The 25,888-nt window shown below is 35.8% G+C and overlaps 3 protein-coding genes across 4 annotated transcripts; all 3 read right to left on the bottom strand.

The window, feature by feature from the left end:
• Window positions 1-558: 558 nt before the first annotated feature.
• lrwd1 (leucine-rich repeats and WD repeat domain containing 1) lies at window positions 559-17,154 on the bottom strand. Of its 2 annotated transcripts, none has more exons than XM_007245294.4 (16): window positions 17,064-17,154; window positions 14,189-14,278; window positions 12,390-12,624; window positions 11,616-11,735; window positions 10,365-10,511; window positions 10,156-10,275; window positions 9,607-10,053; window positions 8,524-8,641; window positions 7,836-7,942; window positions 4,648-4,855; window positions 4,345-4,417; window positions 3,464-3,604; window positions 3,049-3,152; window positions 2,483-2,641; window positions 2,074-2,183; window positions 559-1,146 (listed from the first exon to the last, which is right to left on the bottom strand). In XM_007245294.4, exons 2-16 carry the CDS (start codon window positions 14,266-14,268, stop codon window positions 997-999), a joined length of 2,319 nt encoding a protein of 772 aa, XP_007245356.3. In that variant the 5' UTR covers window positions 14,269-14,278; window positions 17,064-17,154; the 3' UTR covers window positions 559-996. The 2 variants fall into 2 exon arrangements, with proteins under 2 accessions (XP_007245356.3, XP_007245357.3); XM_007245295.4 differs by lacking the exon at window positions 17,064-17,154 and adding an exon at window positions 15,984-16,121.
• On the bottom strand, window positions 16,227-19,052 carry alkbh4 (alkB homolog 4, lysine demthylase). The gene is made up of 3 exons (XM_007245296.4): window positions 18,873-19,052; window positions 17,462-17,653; window positions 16,227-17,360 (listed from the first exon to the last, which is right to left on the bottom strand). The coding sequence occupies exons 1-3, from the start codon at window positions 18,978-18,980 to the stop codon at window positions 16,836-16,838; spliced, it is 825 nt and encodes a 274-aa protein (XP_007245358.1). The 5' UTR covers window positions 18,981-19,052; the 3' UTR covers window positions 16,227-16,835.
• A 1,726-nt stretch (window positions 19,053-20,778) lies between these two features.
• polr2j (RNA polymerase II subunit J) lies at window positions 20,779-25,146 on the bottom strand. The gene is made up of 4 exons (XM_007245293.3): window positions 25,019-25,146; window positions 23,594-23,683; window positions 22,104-22,278; window positions 20,779-21,170 (listed from the first exon to the last, which is right to left on the bottom strand). Exons 1-4 carry the CDS (start codon window positions 25,069-25,071, stop codon window positions 21,135-21,137), a joined length of 354 nt encoding a protein of 117 aa, XP_007245355.1. The 5' UTR covers window positions 25,072-25,146; the 3' UTR covers window positions 20,779-21,134.
• Between the last annotated feature and the right edge of the window lie 742 nt (window positions 25,147-25,888).

Here is a 25,888-nt window from a genome sequence, read left to right as displayed (position 1 = left end):
ATAGTGGCTCAACATGCACATGAAGTGATGCATATTAATACACACAGCACCAAACTGAAAAGGGGGCCTCCCCAGTAAAAGCAACAGATCCAGACCTCATAATGAAGCTTAGATGTCCAGAATGATTAGGAAGACAAATTTAGGTCAAGACCACCGCCACAGCCAAATAAACCACGTGATGTGGGAAATGGTACAGTAGTTTAAACTGTACAACCTAATGTATATCATAGACCAAGATATCCTAGTCCATCTGCTGTCACACAAACATACACTATCCATCCAAATGTTTGTGAAAAAGCCCTCTAATTAATATTTTTTTTAGAAAGTTATAGCAGAGTACTCTAAAAAAACGTAGAGTTACTCCAACAAAAAGAGAATAAACACTTTAATACTCTTAATTATTCCCAATATTTGTGTCCGTTATTTATACATATAAATAACGTTGCATAAATTAACTGCACAACAGTAATATCTGAAGTTCAAGTAAAAAGATCAGTAAGAAATTAAATTATGATTGTGTGAAAATTGTTTGCAGTCACAAACTCATACACACACAGATTTGTGTATCATTTGTTTTAATATCCACAGGAAATTACTCATGAATCTTATGTACAGTTTGACATTATTTTGTGTAACTTTCTTTTTTTAACATTTCCAGGTTACATTATATCCTTCACTCATGTACACAATATGACCTTCAGAAAGAAAACAATTTGCATTAAAAACATTAAAAAAGAAACAGAACAGAACACTTGCAGTTTAGCAATCTTCTGCACAAACACTGATTTCAGATCAGCAATGAATCTATCTAACAAATATAAACAAAGCAAAATATAACATTATGCCTAGAATGGTAAATTCCAGAAATACTTAGCAATCAAACAAAGATTAAAACATCTTTGTCCCCTAAAACTTCAATAAAAAAAATGGCTGTGTAACTGACATAACCTTCTTATTTATTAAAATGAGCTTGAATGAGACAGAATGAGGTCCATTTTAATTTTTAGCTCTCTTCCAAACCACCACCATGTTCTTGTCACTAAGTGCAACCAAATAATGAAGATCAGGATCCATGGCAACACTGTTGATGGATGGCCCCTTGACTGGGCCCACTCCAGGTCGGACCGGAGATGGCCACTCTAGCACCTGAAATAACAATGCATTGATGAGTTGAACACAAAGACTGGGCTGTTTATTATGCAGAGATGCAAAACCACCTAATTAGATGAAAAGTAGAATACACACAAACAAGGTATCTACTGAACGACACAAGAGACCATTTGATACTTTCATTTAAAGCAATAGTAAAAGGGTAAATTCAGCTTATGTACCTGGTAATCAATACCACCCTAAATGCATTTTATCAGCTATAACATGTTTGATGTTCAAAGTAAAGCTGGGCAGTATATCGTAAATCTAAAAAAATACTGTAAACAACAAATAAAATGCATAATTTTGGCCATCTGTGTGCAATTAAAAAAAAAACAGAATATCAATGGGTTCTCAGTGTGAAAATAGTTTAGTTTCAGACACTGTGATTCTTGAGATAATTATGCTGTAAAAACATCCTGAAACAGCGTGACTTCATTTGACGGCACGAAGAGTACAACAGTCTTCAGTCTGTCTGTCTATCTTCTGTCTGTTAGATACTTGCTACTTAAATATACAGTGTTTTGTATTTTTGGTGTAATAAATAAATACTAACGTTTTAACATTCCACTTTGTTAAGCTTTTCTTCATATATATTGCCATATAATGCCATTATTCTTGCGGATATTGACATTTGTGTTTTAGTCATATCACTTAGCCCTACGTTGAAATTTAAGTTTTGGAGCTACAAATAGTAGAAGCATAAAACACATTGAGCTGTTGGGTAATCTAAACTAAATTGGCTCTGACACAGTAAAATACACTGTTAACTGATAAATCGTTTCCCCTTTTTTCTTTAACCACGCAGAACTTTTAATATTTTAAAATCATCACGTTCTTCACCAGTGATTGTTTCTACGACTATCGTTGTAAGAAAATATGTATAACTCAAGCAGCAGCACAGGTTTCAGTTAGTCTTCATACCTCAGTGGAAGGAATCACTTTTCCACTCTTGAAGTTGGCCTTCATAAGATCTGTAATGTGGTACGTCCACAATCTTCCATTCTCGTCTCCACACACAATATAGCCAAAACCTAAGAAACGAGGGGGAAGAAATAACATCATAGTTAAAGACATGGATTTTCTCACATCTGCACTGAATATGTTTTCCTCTGTGAGGTACTGGAATTTAAATGATAACCACTGAGAGTATGATTAATAATTATTAAGTAATCAATTTCAGTCAAATACTTTTACAATCTTAGAGACAACTTGTTCTGCTAAAAATGGATTTAAATGCCCTGCTGCAGATTATACTTGGAACAAACGTATTAACATAAACCTTTCAACAGATTGTAAAATGCATGTTTTATATGTACTGGACAATGCTCACCTGGGCAGGTGTTCAGAGACAGGTATGGGATGTCTGTGCTGGACCACTGTAACTCAGCCAGGATTACAGCAGGCACCTCCTTCTTTTTCCCCTTCCATAAATCCCTAGTTCCACTCCAGCTCCAAAGGTAAATAGAGCCCTGCATGTGGCTCTTAGATGCTGAGGCAAAAAAGGAGCATATTGCTATTATTAATGGAAAGGTAATTTTAACCATTAAACTACCAAACATTGGACACACCAAAACGATGTTAAGACATCCTTAATGCTGAGACACTTTTGGGAAACTGGACCCTGATTTGTTTTCAGGGCTGTGTGAATGTAAAATTTTTCAAATTATACTTTTAAATCAGATTTGAGTCAATTTCATATGTGATGCAAGCTCATATATGTAACTTGTTTTTTGGACGTATAAACATCAATTAACGCTCAGATTGGATTTTTTTTGCTTTTACATTTGCATTTGGTGCTGTTTACAATAGAGCCATACAATTAAGTTTTTATTGTCCAGTCTTTTCACATGGCAGACATTTTTGCTACTGCTGCTCAATTCAATATTGCTTACTTACCTACTATGTCATCAGTAAGAAAGCTGAGCCCATCTATGGTGCGATACTCATTGCTCTTGTCCTTCTTCTTGTACACAGGAAATACGATCTCCATTTCCTCTGACCTAAACAAGGATGTGGACAGACAATAGACAAAGCACACCAGTGTCATCACAAATTAAAGATATATCTGCAATTATTTCTATAAAGTTTAAAACTTTATAGAAGACTTTACGACTTTTTCAAAAAGTTTCAAATGAGTTTGTTGTGGGACTAAAATGACAATGAAAAAAGGTACAGAATTCTACACTACACACTCTACACAGGAAAAGGATTAAAAAATAACAGTTAAAAGTTAGTGTAAGTAAGTTAAAATAATGATTACACATAATTTAACCGTCACACTATTTTTTGCCAAAAAAGAAAAAAGCCATACCTCTTCTGTGTGTTTTTGCTGAGCTGGATGTCAAAGCTGTAAAGGCCACTGTCACAGCCTGCGATGAGGTGTGTGTTTGGAGAGGAGGGCAGCAGGCACAAGTGTAGTGTAGTGGAGCTGGTTTCCAGGACTAACAGCTGACTGTTCACAAAAGAAATACAAAAGATTATGTTTTGTCCTCTAAAAATGTACTGAAATTTCTGAAATGTAAATCTCTGATCACACAGCAATATTTTTGCAATTGTTTCGGAAATCATTTAGTGCTCAAACTGTTTATTAAATTTAACTTTCTAAATTTAAAACACCATATATAAAAGTGATTTATGTCTTAAGAAAGAAAGAAAATAAAAGAAAAAAAGTATAATCTGGTAGGATCTATGAAGCCTAAACTACTATGTCAATGCTGAACATAGAACCCCAGCCTACATGCCAGTATTCTAGGTATCAGAAGAAAATATGGCGCCATACATATGGCGTCTGCCTAATGTAATGTAATGTAATGTTATGTAAAATATATTATAAAAGTTTTTTTTTGGTTTGAGAATGATATTTTATAGATGTTATGTTAAGCAAAAATTCTTAAATATTACTGTAATTAAAAGTATGGTAATTATTGGTATTGTGCCACTCCCAATTATTGTTGCTGAAATCAATTATAATTAAATTAATTATTATTTGCAAAAAATGGTCAGATTTTTCTATTGTTAAATACAATCTTTAATCAGTTTTATAATATCAGCTTACTTAAAATACTGAAAATTTAAATACAACCATTCCTACTATCTCTTAGGTTTCAAAAAAAAAAAAAAAAACCTGAAACAACTCTCAGATGACGATGTACTAAAAAACAAAACAGAAAAACAATAGGAAATGCAACAAACCTCGTTTTGAAATGGTAGTCACGGTCCAGCCCTCCAATGTCCCACATAACAATCTTGTTGTCGTACGCTCCAGCTATAAATCATAAAATGCATGCTTATTAACAACTCGAACATCAATACATTACTTAACAAATAACTGAGATGGAGAACAGTTATGACCAGCCCTTTTTCTGGGAATCATGATTTACGAGAAGACAGTATTTAGCTGCATGAGGTATTAAGAGCCAAAAGCTCTGGGCTGTAGATCTCCAGGGGCAGGATTAATGATCACTGATTTAAAGAGTTCTGTCCCCCTGCACTCACTGAACAGAAAGCTGGTGTGGCTCGGGCTGAAACGCAGGGCGGAGATGGCGCGGCGACTGGCGCGGAACTCTCCATATGCCATACTGACTCTGGGGTGGATGAGTTTAACGATCCCCCTCTTCCCCCCTGCTGCCAGGATGCTACAGGAGCGGGCACAGCCACCCTCCCTTGACATCAACAGCGTGGTCCAGGCCAAAGAGTAAAATTCCTGAGAGGAAAGAAGAAGAAGCAATTAGTTGTGCAGTCGGAGTAATTAAGCTTCCATGAATACCAAAAATTTAACAATCATGTATCCATTTATTTAAATCGTCAAACATTAACTTATTACTCATTTAGCATAAAGTCATCCACATGGTATATTACACCATACTAGAGTCTAGATTTGTGGCCCGAGGCTCAAGAAAATGGTCTGTGACGAAGGCATTTGTTTTTAATGCTATTTTTATTTTATATAATGCTGTGGCAAAATACTTTCAATATAGCAAAGTAACAAATCAAACTTAGGCTATAAGCTCAATATTAAAAAAAGTTTGTTGGTTTAGAAAGTATTTTCTATTCTTAAACCATGTTAAATTATTTTAGATTAGAGGAAAGTCATTCAGACCTCATTCTTGTAGCTTCATTTATAGTTGTTTAGGCCTGTGAATCATTGTTTGCTACGTTTGTGTTTTAATCTTTTGGAGATCTGTTCTTAATAAATATTTTTCTTTAATAGGTCGTCTTCAGTGTTGCAATGTTAATTACCATCATTCTGAAAAGATTTTGCTCATTCAAACAGCCCGAAAATATTTTTAAAAAGCTTAATTTTAACGCTCTACTTACTAAACAAATGTTTGGTTTAAATAGGGATCGGGCTCATAAAGACAGTTAATGGGGCATGGCATAGAGCAAGCTTGTTTTGTCCAAATCTAAGCTCTAGATCACACACAAAGCTGTACACACTCCAGAAAAAGAAAATTCTAATAATTATATTCACGCTATATGGCACTGCACACCTGTTAATCAGTTCTGGGAAGAAGAAATCACCCTCCTATATCATGCCCTAACCAACCATATACATCAAACAACATCACTCTGTCTATTAGGACTACTAGTACAACAACAGTATAATACATAAGAAAAAAAACTAACATCACCTACTGGAAAATTTTATTAACAGACTATCTCTCTCTCTCTGAACACACTCTCAGAACCCATCAGAAACATCAATTCAGACTCAGTTTGGACACACGTATATAAAATAAAAAGTATATATGAAAAAACGCTGAATGCATTCATTAGAAAGGGTGTACGCAAACATTTGGAAAGGTAGTATTAACTGATAATGGTTTTATCATCCCAATACTCCAATTAACACAGCTGATATACTCATGTCTTCTACACAGCAGAACTAAACAGCACAGGCAGTGAGGAAAGAGTGGAGCAAGGAGAAATGAGTTAATAGTTAATAAGTTAAAATTTACTGTAGTGCTGGGTGTGAGCAGACAGGGAAAACACACACACCCAATGCTAACAGTCCAGGTTAAATTAATTGAGTCAATCAGGTGAAGTGAGAGACAGCAGAATGAATGAACAGACGAACAGACAAACAGACAAACACAAACAATACAGGCAGAGAGACTGACAGGTTATTTAGCTGTTAAAGAACAGGTTTGTTAAAGTGGTCAGGGAAGGACACTACTTAATGGTCTTGTGACTGATAAGAATACAGCATACAGCAACATATTAGCATCTCCCAACTATAACAGAATTTACCATGCGTGCTGTCTATTAGTTAATGCTGTTAAAGCTGCATGCTTTGAACATGTATTGTCTACTGAATGCCAATAAGAAGGAAAATGTAAACCGCTTTAAAGGTGTATGGAAATTAAATCAGCTTTAGATTTCTTTCCAGTGATAAAATTAAAATATAGTAGTAGAAATAATACTTTATATCAAAATCTAACAAGAAATATGATATAAGGGTTGCTTGCCCTTAGTAAACTGCCTTTTAGAGCTGTAGTTAAATGGATCTGCTTTGTAAAAACTGTGCAATGTCCAATGCCTAACTTTGGTGTCTTTGGTAACACTGTTCCAGACACATTTCATGAGTTCTACTGGTCCATTGTATGAGGTATTAAGTATAACTTGTAGAAAACTCGGACACAAATGACAATTGACCAATTTATTTCAGATAAGATGGATTAAAGAAATATATCAATGTAAAAGAAAACACAAACTTATTTTTTTAATTCTACACTGTGTTTTTTTTATTATTTTAATCCATGGAAGCTTTAGATATATAAACACTGCTGTGGTGATGGTAAGTGATGGTAAGTGGCTTTATTACTTATGTCATTTCTTTTGGAGATGTTATGCATTTGATATTATTATGTGTTATATTGTTATGTTTTTTTGTTGAGCTTTAAGTTTTATCTACAAATTGTATTAACTACTTAATGCTAATGTCTCACTAACCTGACATGACCTGTTTTGAATGGACTTTAGAAATTAAACAAAGTTACTTCTTTGATTTAATGAAGCATTTAACTATGATTTAAATGCTTCATAAATCTCAATATGTTCAATCGAAACAATCTGGAACACTCAGTACATGACATATTGCATGCCCCGGATACCACGAGTGAAGTGCAGATAACAGAATTAAACAAGACAAACTCCTAGACAAAAAGAACATCTTATTTTTTTTGGTTATCAACATATTTATAGAGCAAATACAATCTCCACAAAAATATTACAAATATCAATATTTATCTAATCTAACGATGAAAAGTACAGGACTTCTATCATGGTACCACAAGCTTCTCATATGGTCCAGTCCAATACAGACAAGACAGAGAATTAAATATAAAAAACAAGATCATAGGACAGATGATAGGGAAATTTAAATGGAAGGAAAAAAAGAAAATAAATAGAGAGTCATTAAAATTGGATCAACATCTTGGTTTAGATTTCTAGTCTTACAAAGAGGTTAGTCAAACTATTGTGTATATCTGCACACTATAAATTAATGTTGTTATTACTTAAACTAAAAAGTATGTTTACATTTAAAATACCAGAAGTTCACTTCAGGGCAAAACACGGAAATAACCCGGCAGTTGAATGCCTCAATTACAGATATACAGGTGGAGCAACTTGCCACCCAGTGGTAAGAAATTGTACTATACAGTAGAAAACTATCAACATACCTCTCCAGGGACCTTGTATTTCTTCAGCACATGCCCAGATTCACAGTCTATCACACACACAGACTCCCCTCCACATGTGGCTACTGTTTGCTGCCAGCCAGTAGCATCTAAAATAATGGGGAAATATTGTTAAGAAGACATTTATTAAGTCATTGTCACCAAAAAAGTCAATTTTAAAGAACGAAGTAGAGAAAGGAAAGAAAAGAAAAAGGGGAGGGAACTGGGAATTTGGGCTGGAGTTCTGAACTGCATGCTAAAGGAGCCTGCAGTTATATCCCCCCTTTCTATTTAATAGGAAGTGATAGAGTAGAAGAAGGGGGGTTGTTGGGGAGGAGGTGGGTTGTGAACTTTGTGAGGTAGTTAGTTGGGCAGGTATTTATAGGGCGGCTGATTGATACGGGGTGGAGTTAGAACGTAGGGTTCGGGCGTGGTCCTTCTCCCAAACTTTTGTTATTACATAACATCATTTAAACTTTTTCATTGCAGATCTTTTTGCAGCATTTCCCTTGGTGAAAGTATATACATGCACTACAAAGAACTACAGCAAGTTATAATTTAATACAAATAAAAAAAATAATAAATTGAGATTCAAAGCTTTTTCTTTAACTTTTAGGACACCACTGCCAAAAATGCCTGAACAAAAATACATTGAATCAAACAATCGCATCAGGACTGACTAAACACTCACCACCGTTGTTCTGTACAGGCTCAAAGGCGCAGGCCCACAGCTGGGTGCTAAAGTCATCTGGACTGTTCTGCTTACTGTGACACTGCAGGACGTGCAGAGGCTGCAGACTAGCGGGCTCCTAGGACAGCAGGGGGGAAAGAGATACTTAATGACGAGCCAAAGGCTTTGTGATGAGTCGTTTAGTACAATACAGAAAATACAAAGAAGTGACAGACAACGGCTAGCCATAAAGGTTTCTTTCCCGATCTAATTTGCAATGCGCATCACTCAGTCAAGACGATTTACATTCCAAGTTTGTTTGTTAACAGGAAACAACATTTCCAGTAACTTTAAGCTGGGACTTTTCCGAAACAAAACAGAATTTAATTCTAAATTTGTTTGCAAAGTGAAATCATTTGTATGTTTGCAAATGAAAAGCTTTAGTGAAGTGCAAATAAGTTCACAATATTTACAGAGAACAGCTGAACAAAAAAGTGAACAGAAAATTCTATACATAAAATGTGATTCATACAGAGTTTACAGCACATTTCATGTATTTCAATTATGCAATGATATAGTTGGCACAGAAGTTTGTACATCATGTTGCTTGCATTTTGCATTTTCCCCATCTGCACATGTAATACATGCTATTAAAATCATTATTTAATGTGAATTTTCATACACAATTATTTCAGTGTAACAAGTCTCTATTTTTATTTTATCCAATAGGGCTGCACGATATTGCAAAAATTGTACCTTTCAAATCTTCTTTTTTCGGTGATATATATCGCATTATTAAACAATGCAGGGCCCATGAGCTTCTAGAGCAGGCAGCAGGAGCCTGTCACTTACACAGACACAGAGACGATGCTGTGCATCTACTTCTTGTGTTAAAAATCAAAACACTGCAACATGACGTGTTTGATTTAATTGCCTTAAGTGACATCACACGTCCTGCAATGTGAGTATTGCGCATCTGCACATCGCGATGAAGATGCTTAAACGATATATTGTGCAGCCCTAGTACCCAATTAACCCACCCACTCATTAGAGCCCCTCCAATTATTATTTTCCATACACTAGGAAAGTGAGAAACATCCATACCTGAGGAACTTGGTATTTGACTGTCTTCCTGGCCATCTTGTTAGGAGTAGCACTGTGCTTCTTCTCTGGTTCAGGTTTGCCCCTCTTTGCAGTAGGAGTCCCAGGGACAGCGGCCTTTTTTGGGCTTGGAGTGGAATTTGCCATTTTTAGTGGAGTGCTCTGCAGGCGGTTGGATTTTCTTGAACTTGGCTCTGAAACAGCTCCTCCATTCACTGCACTCTTTCTTGGGCTGGATAAGCCTGTGCTGGATTTCTGAGGGGTGTTCAGTACACGGCTGGACTTTCTTGGACTCGCCTCTGCAGAGGGAGCAATGGATAAACGGCTGGATTTCCGTGGGCTGGCTTCAGGTGTTCCCACCTCATTTACTGTCCTTCTTTTCCGGGGGCTTTCTGTGACACCATTAGCATCTAGATCACAGTGTTTTCTCTTGGGTGGAGAGTGAACAGCCTGAAGGAGGAACACCATGTTTGTTGTTTTAAATTATGCTGGTCAAATATGCTAAAACTGCAGCTATATGTTGTTTAGCAATTTAAAGAGACATATTCTTACCCCGTTCATTTTAACAGGGGTCTCTGGTGTACATTCCTCCTCCTCCTCCTCCTCTTCCTCCTCCTCCTCTTCCTCGGGGTTGGTCAGTGATTTAAGGTATTCCTTTGCAATCGTCTCAACCTAAACCACAACAGGAAAAAAGAATAAGTATAAATAAAGTTTAAATTTAAACAATAATGTCATATTAAATGCAAAATACAAACACTTACCCTCCATTTGGTGTAGTCACTTAAAGAACTTGGACCATATTTGACTTGGGTGCAGGCGGCACTAACAAATTTCTTCTCCACTGAGGCCAGGCTCTGGGCAGTTGGGGGATCAGGCAGACTAAAGTCCTTTTCCCACACTCCAATCACCTAAAACAGATACACAGTGAACACATTGTTTAATACAACAGCGCAATAGTAATAACTGTCTTTTCACCAATGTGGAGCTAAAAAAAAAATATCTATACTCTTCTAGCATAGTTTCTTTAAAGGGATCTATACAGAACCATGAGAAGTGAAAGAACCATTTGGATGTTTAGCCAAGATAAAATGTTTAAAGGTTCTTCACACTGGTGAAACACATTTTAAAGTTTGGTCCAACAAATATAGCATCAACAAGGATTCCACTGTCATTATTGTTGTTACACCGAAAACTTCCCCAGAACTCCAGAACTAATACTATGACAAATTACCTTCCCAGTACCCTACCTGTAAAAGTAAAATTAAGAAATGAGTCTTATTGCTCAAAGTTTTTTTTATTCCGTAAATCTAAATGTAGGTGTTGTGACAAGTAAATAGATTTTGAACATTTAAAACGTTACAATCTATTTAAAATAATATTTAATCAATAATTTTACCTCAACTTTGATCATCATGGTCAGACCTGAACTGTTTTGTTAATCTGTTTATCCTGCCTGTTGTATCTATTGTACCATTCTGATTTTATGTTTGCACTTACTGTGGTCTAAACTGTATCATGCGGTCTATAGCTCTGAAAAAAAGAGACCACTTCAGTTTCTGAATCAGTTTCTCTGATTTGCTAATTATAGGTATATGTTTGAGAAAAATGAACATTGTTTCATTCTATAAACTACGGACAATATTTCTGTCAAATTCTAAATAAAAAATATTGTCATATAGAGCATTTATTTACAGAACATGATAAATGGATGAAATAACAAAAAAGATGCAGAGCTTTCAGACCTCAAATAATGCAAAGAAAACAATTCATATTCATACTTCAAGTTTTAAGAGGTTAGAAATCAATATTTGGTGGAATAACCCTGGTTTTTAATAACAGTTTTCATGCATCTTGGCATGTTCTCCTCCACCAGTCTTACACACTGCTTTTGGTTAACTTTATGCCACTCCTGGTGCAAAAATTTCAAGCAATTCCAAATGTACTGCACATATTGATACTTCAACACCAATTTGCCAGTCCTGAAATTCATGAATCTGGATGCATTCTCCTACCCTCTTTCTGAGAATCTCACTGCTGACATAGCGGATGTGGTTGGCTGTAGAACTGATGTCCTTCCCATTAAACATCCGCAACTTGGGCAAGAGGAACAACACTTTGTGCTCATCGTTAACCTACATAAAACACAAAAATGCATCAATAGTACCACAGTTGTTTAGTGCTTCAGGTGACAAACCAAATGTTATCAACATGAAGTGTACTTAAGAGCATTAAAAGCATGTTCAAATTAGGTAAAGAATACTAAAAGTGCATTTTTTAAATTTAATATTCTTTGTATGAAAATACACATGAAATATACTTTCTCTGTATTTCTATAAAACATATTTTAAGCAATGCTTTATATTATACATTGTGTTGATAGAAAAAAAAGATATATTTGCATTAAATACTGTTTAAAGTGCACTTTAAAGGTTTTTTTTTTCAGTAGCATTAAGGTGTACACAATATGTGCATCAATATGCAAAGTAGTACATTTACAATGTACTTCATGTGTATTAAAAAGGTGTTTACAAACACATACATAAATCTACTAAGTTTGCAGAAGTTATGCGAAAAAAGCACTCAAAAGCACAATTTAGTACTTAAATTGTGTTTAAAAATTGATTAATTATAACTGAAATATACTTAAGTTGCCATACATTGTTGCAAAATAGCACATTTAGTATGTATTTAAGTACATATTTTAATTTAAATAAGTATAAAGTATGCTAAGTATAATTTTAAAAATATATTTAATACACTTTTCTTTTAAAAGGGATGGCTCTTACAGTGAGGTAGAGGTTGTCCTCCAGCCGAAGTTCCTCCAGATTTTTCAGGACCTTCAAGGTGGTAACATCTTCAATGTCATTGTTGGTTAAGTCGAGACTCTTCAGGTGGGGGAGAGAAAGTCCTCTGGGAAGCTCCTGAAGCATGTTTCCTGAAAGATCTAACTTCTCCAGACTTCTGAGTTTAGACAGCAGGGGGAGAGGCAGGTCCTGGCTCTTCAGACCCATACGGGACAGACTATAAACAAGAGGGGGACAAAGGGAATGATTTCTGATTCTCTTGCACTACAGCAATGTTAAACAGATAAAAGGTTGTAATAGAAAGAATGGGTAAAAAGAACCTCAGATGTTGAGCTTTCTTATTGTGTCTAATTTTTTTTAGATTTGTTCTTTAATATTAACTTGTATACCGGTATTTATACTATATAGCATTTACAAAGTAAAAACATATTTAACTTTTTCTATTTTTATTTATTACACCTTCAAAGCAATCAAATCTTAACGGCCAAGTGAGTTTTTCTCAATCAGGCTAATTTGTACCAACTTATATAATACTACAACTTAATAATAATCTGTTGTTTTTATTAAACATATTCATCCACACTTACACACATCACAAACAAAGAAAATTAGTCAGCAGTTTGTAGAAAACCTTTACCTTTTTAATTACTTAAATGTTTAAACATAAATACTTCACATTCACTAATATTCTTTTGCCATTGTGCTTCAACATTTTCAATTTAATATTTATAGAACAATAAAGCACTGCATTCAATTTTATAGCTACAGTAAAAAACAGGACATGTGTTGTTGCTACAATTCCTGTAAAACACACGTATTCATTCTAAAAAAAAGGGTATCTGGTTGGTCCGTTTTTCTGAGTATAACAGCTTTTCCCGGTTACCTGATCAACCATAGTTGCTTTTAAAGGTTCTGATATAAAAGCTCCTGCGAACATGGAGATATCAAAACATTACTAAACTAATGCAATGCAGAATTAGAGCTGAAAAGAGCTGACAAGATGGAGAGATTCATAAAAAAAACAGATCCCTACCTGAAAATCACCAGATTTATTTGCCTTGAAAAAAAGACTACACCACAATGCATGTTTTAAATGTGTGGTGCAATAATTACACATTCTTGAATTGTTAGTTGGTCTATATCAACTGTATAAACTACTGTAAGTCATCTTTTTTTAAGTTTCCCTGTTTTACTCAGTTTTTTTTTCCATTCTTGACATCCCTCACAAGAACCAACTATGTATATGAAGGAGTCCTTGATGTATTTTATCATATTGTAGTATAACCTAATTTAATTTGTTCTATTCAATTCATTATTTATACACCGGTATCTACTTTTACCAGATGGCATGCAGACGTGATGAGCATTTTCTTCCTTACGTTTTTATTTATTTTTTAAGCATTCTATTTATTCATCACTTTTACAAGTTTCATTGTTTTCTCTAACTGATGGCTGCATGCTTAGAGTTGGGTGGAGGAAGGGAAGTTAATTGTTAAATTAATTGTTAAATTAATGATGTACCAAGTTCAAAATTAATACATATATAATATGTAAAATATATTTTACCAAAAGACAAAAAAAAAACATTTAAGACAAGGATTGCCTAGCCTTAATTAAGCTGAATTTACAAATGCATACAATGAAGCATCAAGAATCTTCATTTTGTTTTGGCCCAAGTTAAATATCTCACTAGCCTCTAAGACTTCATACACAGTTGCTGTAAAACAGAAATGAGGGTAACTACAGCTAAATGTGTTATATACAGTGAATTGTACACTTACTTGAGGCTCTTAATCTGATTCAGTTGGCTGGTTTTCGGTGAGCCTTTCTCCTGCAGTACTTTCTCTGTGATCTTCTCCATGGCTGCTCAGCTAGTGGAAGAGACAGACAGGTTTAATTTAAACACAACCAACTGGACTGGACTTTAAATAGGACTAAGGGACATTCTGTGGGTTTAGGTTAAAGTCCTTTCTATTGGATAATAGAGTTTCAGTGTTTTTTGCATTAAAATGGGCCGGTGGTGACTTAAGTGGCCACTTAACACCTGGTGATGGTTTTGTCTGACACTCAGAAACTGTGATCCAGGTTCTCCATTCCCCCTGGAGTCTGTGAGGGGTCCGTTTCTCGCACCTCCATACAACACCCATAGGTTATCACAATACAGTGGTATGAAAAAGTTTGGGCACCCCTGAAATTTTTTATCATTTTCATTTTTTAAATCATTGGTTGTTCGGATCAGCAATTTCAGTTAAATATATCATAAGGGCCATTTCACTGAATGGGTGCCATTTATGTCCCCAGGAAATTACATGTATAAATGTGCACAAAAAATAACTTTAAAATACATTTGATCATTAAGCATAGTGTCTTGTACATTAACCTAACTGCAAAAGTAAGATATGCAATATTTAAAAAATTATAATAGCTTTTTAGAACACTGAAAAAAATAGCATTTGTTACCTGTTCTCACTCTCTAACCATTAAATATAATAATTAAAATTCTTCAGAATGTATTTTTTTGCATTGTTGTGTGGCTTCAAATCCCATCTATGCTATGTTATCTAAATTAATTATTAGATCGTATTTGTTTATTTTTAAAATACAAATTTTAGGAAATTCCTGTTATTTTCATTCCTGTTACATAAAACATGAAATATAACAGGAATGAGTGCCACTAACAGGAGTGAGTTCCAGTAACAGGAGTGATTTTTTTGTCATAAATGTCAATTATTTGAATATGCAGTCAACCATTTCTTTAAAATAAAGACTTTCTTGAGAGAAAATAAAAGGAATTTGTGGACTTGCTATTAAACGCTTTTTAAATGTCACGTAAGTTTTTATAATCTTCAGCTTAGAAACCTTGTAAGAAATTAGGTTAAGGTGCATGAGTTTGACCAGTACATGTTTTAAATAGTTAAATATATGTGTTATTAGAATTAGGAAAAAAAATCAAAAACTATTCCCATTCGGTGGAATGGCCCATATAGCAGACCAACAGTGAAATGAAGTTTATAGGATTTACTTTAAAAGTGTGCAAAAATTATTTACACAAAATTAGGCAGGTGAATAAATTAGGGCACATAAACATAAACAATACATCAATATTTAGTAGATCCTCCTTTCGGAGAAATATCAGCCCCTAAACGCTTCCTGTAGCGTCCACTGAAAGGCTGGCTTCTGGTTGAAAGTATTTAGAGACTAATCTTTTACAAAACATTCTGTGTTTTCAAGTCATTTGAGAGTTTTTAAGGCTTCCGTGTTGTCAGGGGTGCCCCCACTTTTTTATGCCACTGTAAAATCACTAGATAAAGAATACTGTGTACTGGGGCCAGTAATAACAGCATGTTTACAGCAATAGTAAATATGTAACGTTAGTTAAATGTGGTTTAACAGAAGAACCACGCTGCGCACGTTTTTCAAGCCACGTTAAAACTCTCTGAACCCGAACTTAAATATCGTCAAAACGACGAAAAACTCAAGTATAACTTAGGTTTAGCGAGAGAACAATACTCGTATTTGTATTATAATGATACATATTTTTACAATAAGACTGTATTTATCAGACTTCGTACTTACACTGAACCAGCGAGCCTCTCGTGTTTTCCCGGGAAAAACGCACAGTGAACTTTGACACACTGACGTCATTCTGCTCGCTGTGGAGCTCTCATTCCGCCATATTGAATGTGGCACTATTAGTCTTAAACCTGTGTCCTTGTTTTTTTTTCTCACAAATTTAACAACATTTTCTTAATCAAAATATAGATTTCGTTCAAAAAAATTACCAACTTACTTGTCTACAAACAGAATCCATACTACACGTTTATTACAATAGCATTTTATTTTTTACTGATACTGCAAAGTGTGAGGAGACATTAGTGTCACCACTGGGCAAAAAAAAGTCATACATCAGATAACACCACCTTTAGGACATGTTCTGTTTGACATGTTCATATTTTTATTGGGTTTTAAAAAACAAGGCAATCAGTAAATAATCCTGTGCACTTAATCCACTTTAAAGATTCACAGAAACACAATGTAAGGTCTATAACACTGTGTAGGGATCAGTCCAGGCTTGTCTCTTGATGTACAGGCACTGCTCAAGTAAACTCTTAACATAAACAAAAGTTTATCAGTGCCTCATTTTAAATGTCAGGGTCCTCAGAATTATACCAATAAAATGATGAACTACTTTGAGCCTTTTTTATTGTGTAAATATGGATTTACACAATAATGTATTTAGGAATGATGGGGTATGGAGGTGGGCTGTTCAACAAAAGTTTTTACTTGTTATGTTTTACTACACCCCAATTTCATTTCACACTGGATTTCTTATTTAAATATGCATAGGAATACAATGTCAGCTCAGACTTGTCTTAAGATGTACAGGCACCCCTAGGAAGCATCTCACACACACAAACATATTAATTATTAGCTATTTATGGGAACTCCATTATAGCTCATTGCTACATCCAGCAATCCCAAGCCTAACGCTTCTTGCTTTCCACCTTCCAAAAACTCTGCAGACAGCTCTCTGAAAGTACTGCACACCCTCCTGCTTTGAATGTCCTTTCGGTGAATAGCGTGTTTCCAATGATGTCGTGCGTCTCCATACAGTACAATCAAACACCTGCGTGGTAAGTTCACAGCGACTCTCACCTCTCCCTGGTCCATGTCTCCCCAGCATTTATCCAAACTCATGGTGAGAACGGTGTCAGACAGCAGATTGATGGTAACTAAGCGCTCCCCCCAAAGCCAACTGTCATCAAGGTGAGGGTCAATAGCGGACCCCCGCTTTGGGTCGTAGTCCAGGTTGCATTGTTCCACAGGTCGAAATCCAGATAACAAAGGCTCCTTTGTCATCCTGTCCACCAGTTTATGGCTAAGAGCAGGAAGGCCATTAAACCCACCAAGTCGAATACGCTGCTTTTTAAAATTTACTTTGGGTCCAAAGTCCTAGAATAAAACAAATAGCACACGAACACTGGTTTATACTGCCAATAATGTGGGACACATTTTTAAATTAATATAAAAACTTCTAGTATTTCACAACAGACCTGTTTCCGCCTACCAGACTGGGACTCTCTCCAGATATCTTGATCCATTTTTTCCACCAACTCAGTCTCCTCATCCTCCGAGACAAAGTTCTCCCACAGAAAGACACCAGGAAATGGAAAAGACTCTAGAACGGAACTTCCAGCTGGCACCGCTAGCTTTGACTCTGGATCATACCTAAAATCATACTGTATCTGGACACAAAGCACACCAGATCAAAAAATAATACAGTCCAGAGTTGACTGGAGGCTGTGGCTGCTCTGAACTACTAGCAAAGTAATTTTTAGCAAAAATAATAGCGTGTAAAACCTGCACTCACAAATGTCTAGTGGATGGACTGAACTGACAGTCCGCTAGTTCATTTTCAGTTTTTTACTCCTGCATCATTTAATCACAGACATGTCAACAAACAACACAAAAACAAAACATGAAACAGTTGTTCTAAATCATATTAAATTAGTAAAAAAAAATTGCTGCTTCTTGGCCTCAATGGCTCTACTGTTTTTCCAGTGCAGTGGGTAACCAAGTTACTGTTTTATTGGTTTATAAACTTGTTCATTGGGTGGTATGTGGTCTATTATAATAGACAACAACTCTCAAATAGTGTTATGTGCAACAAAACATTTTAAAATATAGAAAATACATGATGTCCATTGTAATGGAGGCAGGGTCTAAAAAGTATAGGAGACTATAACTCATGTGATGTGTATTTGTTCTGGTCCAAAATGACCTAAAATCACACTGAAACATCAGCTTTATATTTCCCTATTAGCACAATGGCTATGTTTGACATGTTTCCATTTAGTTTTTACAATAAAAAATCAGCTCGGCCAGGTTAATTCCAGGATGAGCTCTCTAGAAAAAAAGTAAGTTAGTAGAACTCTATTTAGGATATGTCCTGGTTAAGAAGTAAATGAAATACTCTAGAACAGCAAATTCAGGTTGTAAGTAAAATTGAAGAAAATAAGTGATGGAATATCGTGTATATGGGATTATATTTAATGGCATTGTTGTATATTTATAATGTTAATAAACAGCTGCACTGCTTTCCTTCATTATACCTCCTTTAGTATTAGCCTATGAGGAGCTATATAATATAATTAATCTGAGCAGTAGCGTGTTTGTGTGAACACTCCCTTTAGAGAAGCGGGAGATGCGAATAAGCGGCTAATTTTAGCCTCATACTGAAAGCCGATGAACTTTACACAGCTTACACCAAATCTTATTTATTTACACTCGGGGGAAAGGTACTTCTGTATTTTTAAATTTTGTTTTCTCTATTTTGTGTAGGGGGCCAAACTCATCTGGACCTGCGAATATAGAATTTCAGCCTCTTCGGCTCAGTACACGAACACTCAGCTCATTACAGCCCGTTTTACTGACAGATAAATTACAGGACTCTGCTGAGCTTACCGTGTGTGTTTGATGCTGTAACTGGTGTTTTCCATCCTTTCCTTCACAGATCAGACACGTTCTGATCCCTTTACACCCACAAACTGCGACCTCCTGCTTGTCTGCCATCAAACAACTGTGTGCAGCGCTTTAATACGTCCCTCCAGAAACAACCGCGCATAACATAGAGCTACTCGCTTAATTCAAAGGTCCACGCACTTCTAACCCCTTCTAACAGCCCAGAGCCATTTCTAAATACTAATGTCAAACTTTTATTTTGTGTCGGAAGTAGTTATTTAAAACGAGAAACCTTTAAGTAAAAAGCATTTAAGGTGTTGAATGTTTGGAACAGACCTGGATAAGCTAAAATATACTTCCAAAAGAAGCTAGTTTTATCCCTAATATTAATGAAGCACTTCACTTCAGTTTCTGAATCAGTTTCTCTGCTTTTGCTATTTATAGGTAAATGTTTGAGTAAAATGGACATTGTTGTTTTAGTCTATAAACTACGGACATTTCTCCCAAATTCCAAATATAAATATTGTCATTTAGAGCATTTATTTGCAGAAATGAAAAAATGGCTGAAATCCATGGGGGTGGCTGGAGCCCCCACCCCCATCATGACCACCTTCTACAGAGGGGCCATCAAGAGCATCCTGACCAGCTGTTTCACCGTGTGGTACGGGGCCTGCACAGCATCCTGCCGCAGGACCCTCCAGCGCATCGTGAGAGCAGCTGAGAAGTTTGTTGGCACCTCTCTCCCCTCCCTTCAGGACTTGTACAGCTCCCGCCTCACACGGAAAGCCCTCCGTCTGGCAGGAGATCCATCCCACCCACTACACAGCTTCTTCAGCCTGCTGCCATCAGGGAGGAGACTGAGGAGTCTCGGGGCGAGGACCAGCAGACTGCGAGACAGCCCCATCCATCAGGCTGTGAGGATGCTGAACTCTCTTCCTGCTCTACCCCCCATCCCAATCCTGCCCCCACCAATACAGTACTGAAACTCTGCACTACAATACACAAAGTAGTGGTCCCTTCCAAATGGACCTGCACTACTGATATACTTGCACTGTCAAAACTCACTTTAATTCCCCAAAAACTGTGAACTTTAAGAACTTTACGCACTCATTCACTTTACCAGCCTTAAGCTACCATATTTGCTACCATACCCTATTTGCACTACTGTTATATACTATTTATAGTCATTCCATCTCAATCACCATCAATATTGCACTATTGTCTTGCGTCTTACGTATGTTTATTTGTCTTGTTGTATTGTACATATAGTGTCTCCCGCTCTTTTATATTATATATATCTATTTCTTTTTTTTAACTTATATTTATATATCTATTTCTCCCCCACCACTACTGCACCTTGTTTCTGTCTCATGTATGTCTATTTGTGTCCCTGCTGTATTTCATACATAGTGTCTCCCATTCTCTTTTATTATATCTATTATCTGTACTTGCTGTAAAATTGGGAAGGATAAGTAACGTAATTTCAATTCTCTGTATGTAGTGTACATATGCAGTATTGACAATAAAACTACTTGACTTAACTTGAATAACAAAGAACATGCAGAGCTTTCAGACCTCAAATAATGCAAAGAAAATTTAATATTCATAAAATTTAGAAATAAGTATTTCATGGAATAACCCTGTTTTTTATCCAGTTTTCATGCATTTCAGCATGTTCTCCTCCACCAGTCTTACACACTGCTTTTTGGATTACTCCTAATGCAAAAATTCAAGCACTTTAGCTTGGTTTGATGGCTTGTGATCATCCATCATCATCTTGATTACATTTCAGTTTTTTTTATTTGGTAAAATCAAAGAAGCTCATAATTTTTAAGCAGTCTCTTATTTTTTTCCCAAAGCTGTGTCACCTTGGGCTCTTTTGAGGTACAGTATGCATACTGAATAAAAGTCAATTGAAAAACATTTTTATTTAAATCAATACAAAAAAGCAACATTTAACTACACCTACTACGCAATGACAAAACAATATGGAAATAAAAGTAGAGACCGGCTGTACAAAAGGTTTTAGATCAACATGGTAATATTTAAAGATAACAGTAATTCACAGAGACATTCACAGTAGTCTCAGACTGAACGTGGGACATGAAGAGTGAGATGGAGAATGAGCACTGCTCAGCTGCAGCAGATGTACAAGTCCAGAGCAAGCAGAATATAACTCTTGACCGATGAAATAGAAACGGGTGAATATGTATTTCATGTTGAAGCTGGTATACTAATTAATGAAAATCCATATTCTGATAGTCTTCACTCGATGCCCTCCTGCTTGTCTTTAATGGCAACCTTAAAAGTCAGAGAATAACAAAGATAAGTAAACATCACCAGTATTTTAAAAAATTTATAGTACCCAAAAATATATACAGAAAAAATGGCTAAAATCATATCACATTATCCATTTTTCATCACGGACCATTAAAGAGCAGCTATTAATTAGGTGGTGTGTCATTCTCAGCACTGCAGTAACACTGACATGGTGGTAATATATTAGTGTGTGTTTTGCCAACAGGAGTGCATTTTATACATATCAGTGTCACTGCTGGACAGAGAATAGTCCACTATTAGCGTCCAGTGGGCAGCATATTGTAGCCACTGATGACCAACAAACACACCGCCAAAGTTACCGCCAAAGTTTAGCTTCTGTGTTTACATCTAAAAGGAGAAGCAGTAACTCAAGAGTGAACAGTGAGTGGACACTCACTCCAGAAGCACTACTGTCTGATCCACTCGTTCCAGCACAACACACACTGTTGTGGTCCTGATCGTTGAACAACAAAATGTAAAGAGGATAATAAAGTATGCAGTGAAACAGAATGACTACAGTCTGTAATTATAGAACTACAAAGTGCTCCTATATGCTCAGATGCAGGTAAAAACATTGACCATAGATATAAGATTACGCTTGAATGACATGTTCAGTTTGTCTGCCCACACTCAGACACGTCTATATTTAAAGTTTCCCCTGACAACTGGACATTTATTTGTTGTAGTTGTCCTTAACTATATTCATTAATTATAGTGATATTTATACTGATGCTTCTGTGGACTTCATATCATCCAGCAACAGTAGAGCCAATAATTAGAACTGGCTGTTCTTTGCAATCATCATACCAAATGAACACCTGTGAACATTATTTGATTCTGTCAAACAGTATAAATATTTTTAGGTTTAAGACTCTGATACAGATGCAGATACTTATTCACCAGTGGTAAACTTACCCTAAACCTTTCTTCCAACAGTGACAACTCACTGATGAGGTCAGTGATAGCATTTGTGAAAGCTTCCTGAGGACTGTAATCTGGTGTTGTCTGCACACGGATCACAATCTTGTGCTCCAGTGGATGGGGCACTTTATACCCAGCAAACAGCACCTGAGGGTCCTTCAGTAGCTGTCTGTTAAACAGAAGGAAAACAGAAATATAATGCATTAAAAAAAAAAAAAAAAACAGAACAGAAACAAAATTGGTAATTAGGACATCTAGACACAGTGTGTATACACTAGGGTTGCAACGGTATGAGATTTTCACGGTATGATAACCGTCTCAGAAAATACCGCGGTATCACGGTTATCACGGTATCACAGTTTGTTACATATATTATTAAACTGACCCTTAAAGAAATTACAATAAAGGTTTTTGTTCAATTAACTATTTATTGTAGAAACCTGGAACAACTATATAGATAATGTCTCCTTAAAAAAAATAAACTGTACACCATTAGGTAAAGGAAACCAGGTTTTTCCACTACTCTTAAGGTCATTAAGGGTGTATATAATTATATATATATATATATATATATACACACACACACACACACACACACACAAACACAGGTGTCACACATTACATGTCCTCTAAGAAGTAAAGATCCTGTGTTTAAACTATTCAGTACAATTATTTAAGTTTAAATTATTTAATATCTGATAAACTGAGCCTGGGTCAGTGTCTGATCAACAACTGTTGTAAACGTCCGTTTTACTGCCAAGTTGGTATATAACCAGATAGAGGGGATTTATTTCTGAGTCTGGTTTTAACACATGAAAAACAGGCACGTCAGAATTTGAAAATTAACGCATGTAAATGAATGGCGTCTTTCACATCCAGTCCGGCGAGCACCTTTACACGGACACGTGAATCCGTCGTAGCACGCACTTCACGCCTGTACCTGCGTGCCCAAATTTCGGATAACTCAGCGCTTTTGCGGGCGCTTACCGCATGGGTTGTGCACGACTACAAAGAGATTTTATTTATGTTCAGATTAAAATTATAAACTAAACACATACTTTGCGCTGCACGGCGGGGTGGTGTTCTTGGAGATGGGAGAACAGGTTTGACGTATGTCCACCTTTAGCTGTGACTTTACGGCCACATTGATTATAAATCGGAAAACCATCCTCGGGTGCGTTCGGCGGGTCTCTGAAATAGTCCCACACTGCTGATTTTAGTTTAGCCTTTTTTTAGGCGGATGGAGATTTGTTTAGTCTGATGCACTTTCTGCCGTTCTCACCGCTGTGTGCTGAGCAGCTGAAGCGGAGCAGAGTTGCGCATGCGCGGGTGAGTTTCTCCGCTGGCTTGCGTTTTACCGGTAATAAGCAAACACACACGGTATGATAACCGTGCATTTTAATACCATGGTATACCGTGAAACCGGTTACCGCTGCAACCCTAGTATACACACCAAATCTTTAGGACAATAAAGTGATTCTTACGATCTGATGATGTTGCCCAGTGTATGGTCTTCTTTGTTCAATGTAAACAAACAGGCATTTGGCACCTTGGTATCCTTTGTAATTGTAATCCTTTAATAAAAAAAATATTACAATACTTACAGGTCAAATCATATAAAACAACAGGAAAGATAAAATAAATATATACATGAACTAGAAACAAGTGATGTACAATTTAAAAATATATACCGTACAAGTAAAACATCTGAACACACCTCTTTTTATTAATGCGTTTTATTCCTTTTCATGACTTTCACATTGTAAATGTTAATATTAAAGACATTAAAATAAACAGGAACACATGCAAAATGATTTTGTATTTATTCACATTTAGCTTTGATGACAGATTTTGCACACACTATGTGTCTTCATGAGGTAGAGTCACCTGTAATAGTTTTCTCAGCATCTTGAAGGAGTTTCTAAGGATGCTGAACAATAGTTGCTGCTTTTCCTTCAGTTCATCCCAAACCACCCATCTCAGTTGAATCTCGCAGTAAATGTGTAAGGAGTGGAGTAATAAAGTAATGCTGCAAGCACTAAATTAGCCTACAGTTAGTGCACAATAGAAATGAGTTAACTGAAGTTTCACTACATTGTGTGTAAACTGGTTGTGAAGAAGGAGAAAATAATTGATTTATTTCCTGTGTGTGATGAATGTATGTATGTATGTATACACAGCTCTAGGAAAAAAAAATAAAGAGACCACTTAAAATGATGAGTTTCTTTGATTTTACCAAATTGAAAACCTCTGGAATATAATCAAGAGGAAGATGGATGATCACAAGCCATCAAACCAAACTGAACTGCTTGATTTTTTGCACTTTTTTTTGAGGACTGGAATAAAGTTATCCAAAAGCAGACTGTTGGAGGGGAACATGCCATTATGCATAAAAACTGTAATTAAAAACCAGGCTTATTGCACCATATATTCGTTTCTGAACTCTTTAACACTTAATAATATGGACGTGTTTACTTTGCATTATTTGAGTTTTAAGAGCTCGGAAACGTTTTTTGTTATTTCAGCCATTTCTCATTGTCTGCAATAAATACTGTAAATGACAATATTTTAATTTGGAATTTGGAAGAAATGGTGGCCGTAGTTTATAGAAAAAAACAACAATGTTGATTTTACTCATATAACTTACTTATTAATATTAAAAATTGAGAAACTTAGGGGAAAAACAGGAAACATATCAGACTAAGTTCATTTACACCACAAAAATGGGGGCAATTCAGTTAAACTCAAAGATGTTTCACAAAATACCCTTTTCCCCAGATGCTAACCTAGCTATCTGGCTCTTCAGCTAACTATAACCTAGATAGGGAAAGTAAGGCCCGGTAACGTGGTAAGTAGCATTAGCTAAAGAGGATAGGCAGTCTTACACTACACAGGTCTCATAAACTTACTTTTTCTCCCCCTCAAACAACAGAAACGACTCGAAGGCCGGCGGAGCGTTCATCTTCCCTGTGAGTGAGAGCTAAGTGCTAATCTCTTAGCCGCGCTTTGGGTTCACACATCCTGCGCAACGTGATATGGGTAACGCCCTTCAAAATAAAAGGTTATATAGAATAAATATAGCATTAAACAAATAATTTCACTGAAGTGAACAAAGAACATACTTCTAATACATATTAATGTTATTTATTCATGTATTTATTATTACATGTATTGTATATTTTTATCATCACTGGAACAAAATTCAGGTCTAAAATGGTTAGACCTGCAGAGGACAGTGAAGCTTTTTTTTATTAGTCAATCGATTAAAATGAAAAATCCAATTAATCACAATAGAATTCTGCAATTAATCATGATAAATCACAATTTTTCTTCCTTAAGACTAAGCTTTTGATAATAGGTATTTAAATATGAATACAAAATCAGTGTCAGAAACACTTATTGGTGCCAATACCTTTATAATAATTGTATTAATTATTAATTAACTGGATTTTAGGGAAGGGGACAGTAATAATAATTATGTTGGTGGTGGAGTACACTTTACTGTATTATAATATATGCGGGTAGTTTTGGTGTTTTTAAAACTAGAATATTGTAAATTTCTGTAAAGTTCTATTGTAAGCTTTATTTTATGTTTAAACTTAATAAAACATAAAATAAAAAATCTACACAGATTTCTCTCCTGAAAACTGTTTACTGCGGCGCAGTAAACTCCCAGACCAATCACGGAATGGCATACTACTATACTGCGTACTGCATACTGCACTAGTATGTACTGCATACTACACACTGCCCAGTATGTAGTATTCGGTAATGTAACA

Source organism: Astyanax mexicanus, chromosome 1 (genome assembly GCF_023375975.1).
Source record: "Astyanax mexicanus isolate ESR-SI-001 chromosome 1, AstMex3_surface, whole genome shotgun sequence".
NCBI classification, from domain to species: Eukaryota; Metazoa; Chordata; class Actinopteri; order Characiformes; family Acestrorhamphidae; genus Astyanax; species Astyanax mexicanus.
Note: the sequence above shows the minus strand (reverse complement) of the source record. Positions and strands in the feature narration are given on the sequence as shown.

Bases quoted from the DNA above. Each gene is read 5' to 3' on its own strand.
- lrwd1 (XM_007245294.4), bottom strand. From the start codon at position 14,268: ATGGAGAAGATCACAGAGAAAGTACTGCAGGAGAAAGGCTCACCGAAA. The intron at 10,054-10,155 runs GTAAGAATATGT...TTCCTCCTTCAG, and splicing joins CCCCTGTTAAAATGAACGGG to GCTGTTCACTCTCCACCCAA. The intron at 3,153-3,463 runs GTATGGCTTTTT...ATCCTTGTTTAG, and splicing joins AGCAAAAACACACAGAAGAG to GTCAGAGGAAATGGAGATCG.
- alkbh4 (XM_007245296.4), bottom strand. From the start codon at position 18,980: ATGGCAGACAAGCAGGAGGTCGCAGTTTGTGGGTGTAAAGGGATCAGA. The intron at 17,654-18,872 runs GTAAGCTCAGCA...CTTTGTGTCCAG, and splicing joins TACAGCATCAAACACACACG to ATACAGTATGATTTTAGGTA. The intron at 17,361-17,461 runs GTCTGTTGTGAA...GTTTTATTCTAG, and splicing joins AGTCTGGTAGGCGGAAACAG to GACTTTGGACCCAAAGTAAA.
- polr2j (XM_007245293.3), bottom strand. From the start codon at position 25,071: ATGAACGCTCCGCCGGCCTTCGAGTCGTTTCTGTTGTTTGAGGGGGAG. The intron at 22,279-23,593 runs GTAAGAATCACT...TCTGTTTAACAG, and splicing joins CTGGGCAACATCATCAGATC to ACAGCTACTGAAGGACCCTC. The intron at 21,171-22,103 runs GTAAGTTTACCA...CTGACTTTTAAG, and splicing joins TGTTGGAAGAAAGGTTTAGG to GTTGCCATTAAAGACAAGCA.